The sequence below is a fragment of the Fulmarus glacialis genome, unplaced genomic scaffold (genome assembly GCF_000690835.1).
Source record: "Fulmarus glacialis isolate BGI_N327 unplaced genomic scaffold, ASM69083v1 scaffold27699, whole genome shotgun sequence".
NCBI lineage: Eukaryota > Metazoa > Chordata > Aves > Procellariiformes > Procellariidae > Fulmarus > Fulmarus glacialis.
Window position 1 is genome coordinate 3,821 of NW_009235619.1, and position 1,953 is coordinate 5,773.

General features: G+C 58.1%; 1 protein-coding gene across 1 annotated transcript in view; it reads left to right on the forward strand.

The window, feature by feature from the left end:
* Positions 1-1,530: 1,530 nt before the first annotated feature.
* ATP13A2 (ATPase type 13A2) overlaps positions 1,531-1,953 on the forward strand; it is a gene marked incomplete at its 5' end in the record, with an annotated part of 9,724 nt that continues 9,301 nt past the window's right edge. Inside the window, 2 exons of the mRNA XM_009586099.1 lie at positions 1,531-1,604; positions 1,861-1,953. The exon at positions 1,861-1,953 is cut by the window's right edge and continues 69 nt beyond it. Coding sequence (XP_009584394.1) covers positions 1,531-1,604; positions 1,861-1,953 — 167 coding nt within the window. The remainder of the gene's footprint in view (positions 1,605-1,860) is intronic.

Here is a 1,953-nt window from a genome sequence, read left to right on the forward strand (position 1 = left end):
ACCCCACGGGGACGGGGACGGGGTTGTGCAAGAGCCGCAGCTCCGCGGGACGGAGGAGCTCGTGCGCTCCTCCGAAAGATTTGCTGCTTATAGGAAAGGGTCAAGAAAGTCATAATAATTTTGTTGTTGCTAACAGCAGAGTTCAGGCGGAGAGCTGGGCTGTGCTTCTTGCTACCTGGGTTTGGCGAGGTGCAGAGAGCAAATGGGGTTTTTGGGGGGATGTCTCGATACTTTCCCCCTCCTGCAAACCCTGCAGACAGCGCTGGGGAAAAGCCTTTGTGCGAGGCACCCCCTCGCCCTCTCCTTTGTTCTGCTCTTTTGAAGGGCAGCGCCCGCTCCTCCTCGCCCTCCCGCGCCCGCTCCCGGCCTCCTTTAACCTGGAATCGATGCTTTTCGCGGGGTTTGACACTGGCAGCGGGGAGATCTGACATCTCCCCTCCTTGTGGGCCCTTGGCGAGCTTCGCAGCCCTTCCTTTTGGCTCCTGGGAGGGCTTTTGTTTTAATAAACCATCCCTTGGGCTCGTCCCCCCCTTCCCCAACCCGAAACTTATCCCTTGGAGCGACGTTTTGGGAGCTGGCTACCCACTGGGTCGCTTGGCAAGATAGAGACCCTGTCCCTGGTGGTCATCAAAACCAGGGGATGGTTTTAATTAATCGTTTTTGTCACCTGCAGACGAGCTTTGGGGTCAGACCGGGGAGCGGCAGGAATCCAGCCGGGTTGGCTTTTCCGGCAGAGGACGGGAGCACACCCGGCACGTAAATCGTTAAGCCGGTCTGAGTGCCCTCCTGGAAACCTGAGCCTGGCCCAGCCAGGAAATTATCTGGGTTGGTGTTTGTGCCACGTGTTATCTCCCCGCTGCTCTTTAAGATCCTGGAGTTGGGACGCCGCGGCTTGTAATCCAGAGTGGATATTTAGGGGATAAGTGCGTTCAACTTCATGGGATTCAGGGTGGCGATTGAAATCCCACCTGGGATGATTACGGTGATGCCTCCGGCGATCCCGGTCTCCCAGGCTGGGCATCGGGGTGCAGCGGAGACCGGTGGGAATCGGAGGTGCTGAGCCGCGCTGGGCATCAGTAAAACTGGAAAAAGCAAATTTTGTGGCCACGTCCTCCGTGCAGGGGGAAACACAAGGAGCAAACAAGCGTGAAAAGTGGCTGGGAGAGCTCTCCCTGCACTTGACCTGGCTCTGCACCAGCCCTGCTCCCTTCCCCCCCGCTGTTTTTGTGCCAGCTTTTCTCCCCGGGCTCCTTTGGCATCGTTCGCGTGACTGTCACGTGCCGCGGGAGGGTGACCGGGCAGTGCTGGGGTGCCCCGTGCCCGCGGCATCCCCCTGCGCAGCGGAGGTGGCCCCGAGCAGCTCTGCCGGGAGCCGGGGTGGATGGCAGAGGGGACACCGAGTCCGGCCACCTTCTGGGACTGATCCGGGGATGTCATCGCTGCAGCCGGGAACCCATCACTGTGGCATCTCCTAAATAACGCTTCGGATCAGCTCCCCTTATATTTTTCCCCTGTTTTTTGACTTTGCAGACAACAGCAGGCTGTTGGGGAACCAGCGGCCGGGCTACGGGACACTGCAGCGAGACACCGATAAATCCCGCATGGTAGGTCCGAGGGCTTCGCTGCGGGGAGGAAGGCACGCTTGGGAAAGGTTGGCACAAAAAATGCATGTTATCTGCAACACTGGCACGAGACGGTGGTTTTCCAGCCCCAAAGCTACTTGGTTGTCACCTGCCTGGTGTTAAATCACGCCAGGAGGCTTAGGGCTTTTATCAGTTTAGGATTTAGATGCTTGATAATTATAGTTTCTGTTTATCTTATGAATAAGCATCCCTGTAAAGGTCACCTCCTTTCTTCCAGGAGGTCACGGGCTACCAGACCAAGACGTGGCGGGTGGCCCTGTGCCACGCTTGCTCCGTGCTGACGGCAGGGCTGCTCCTCGTCCTCTTCCAC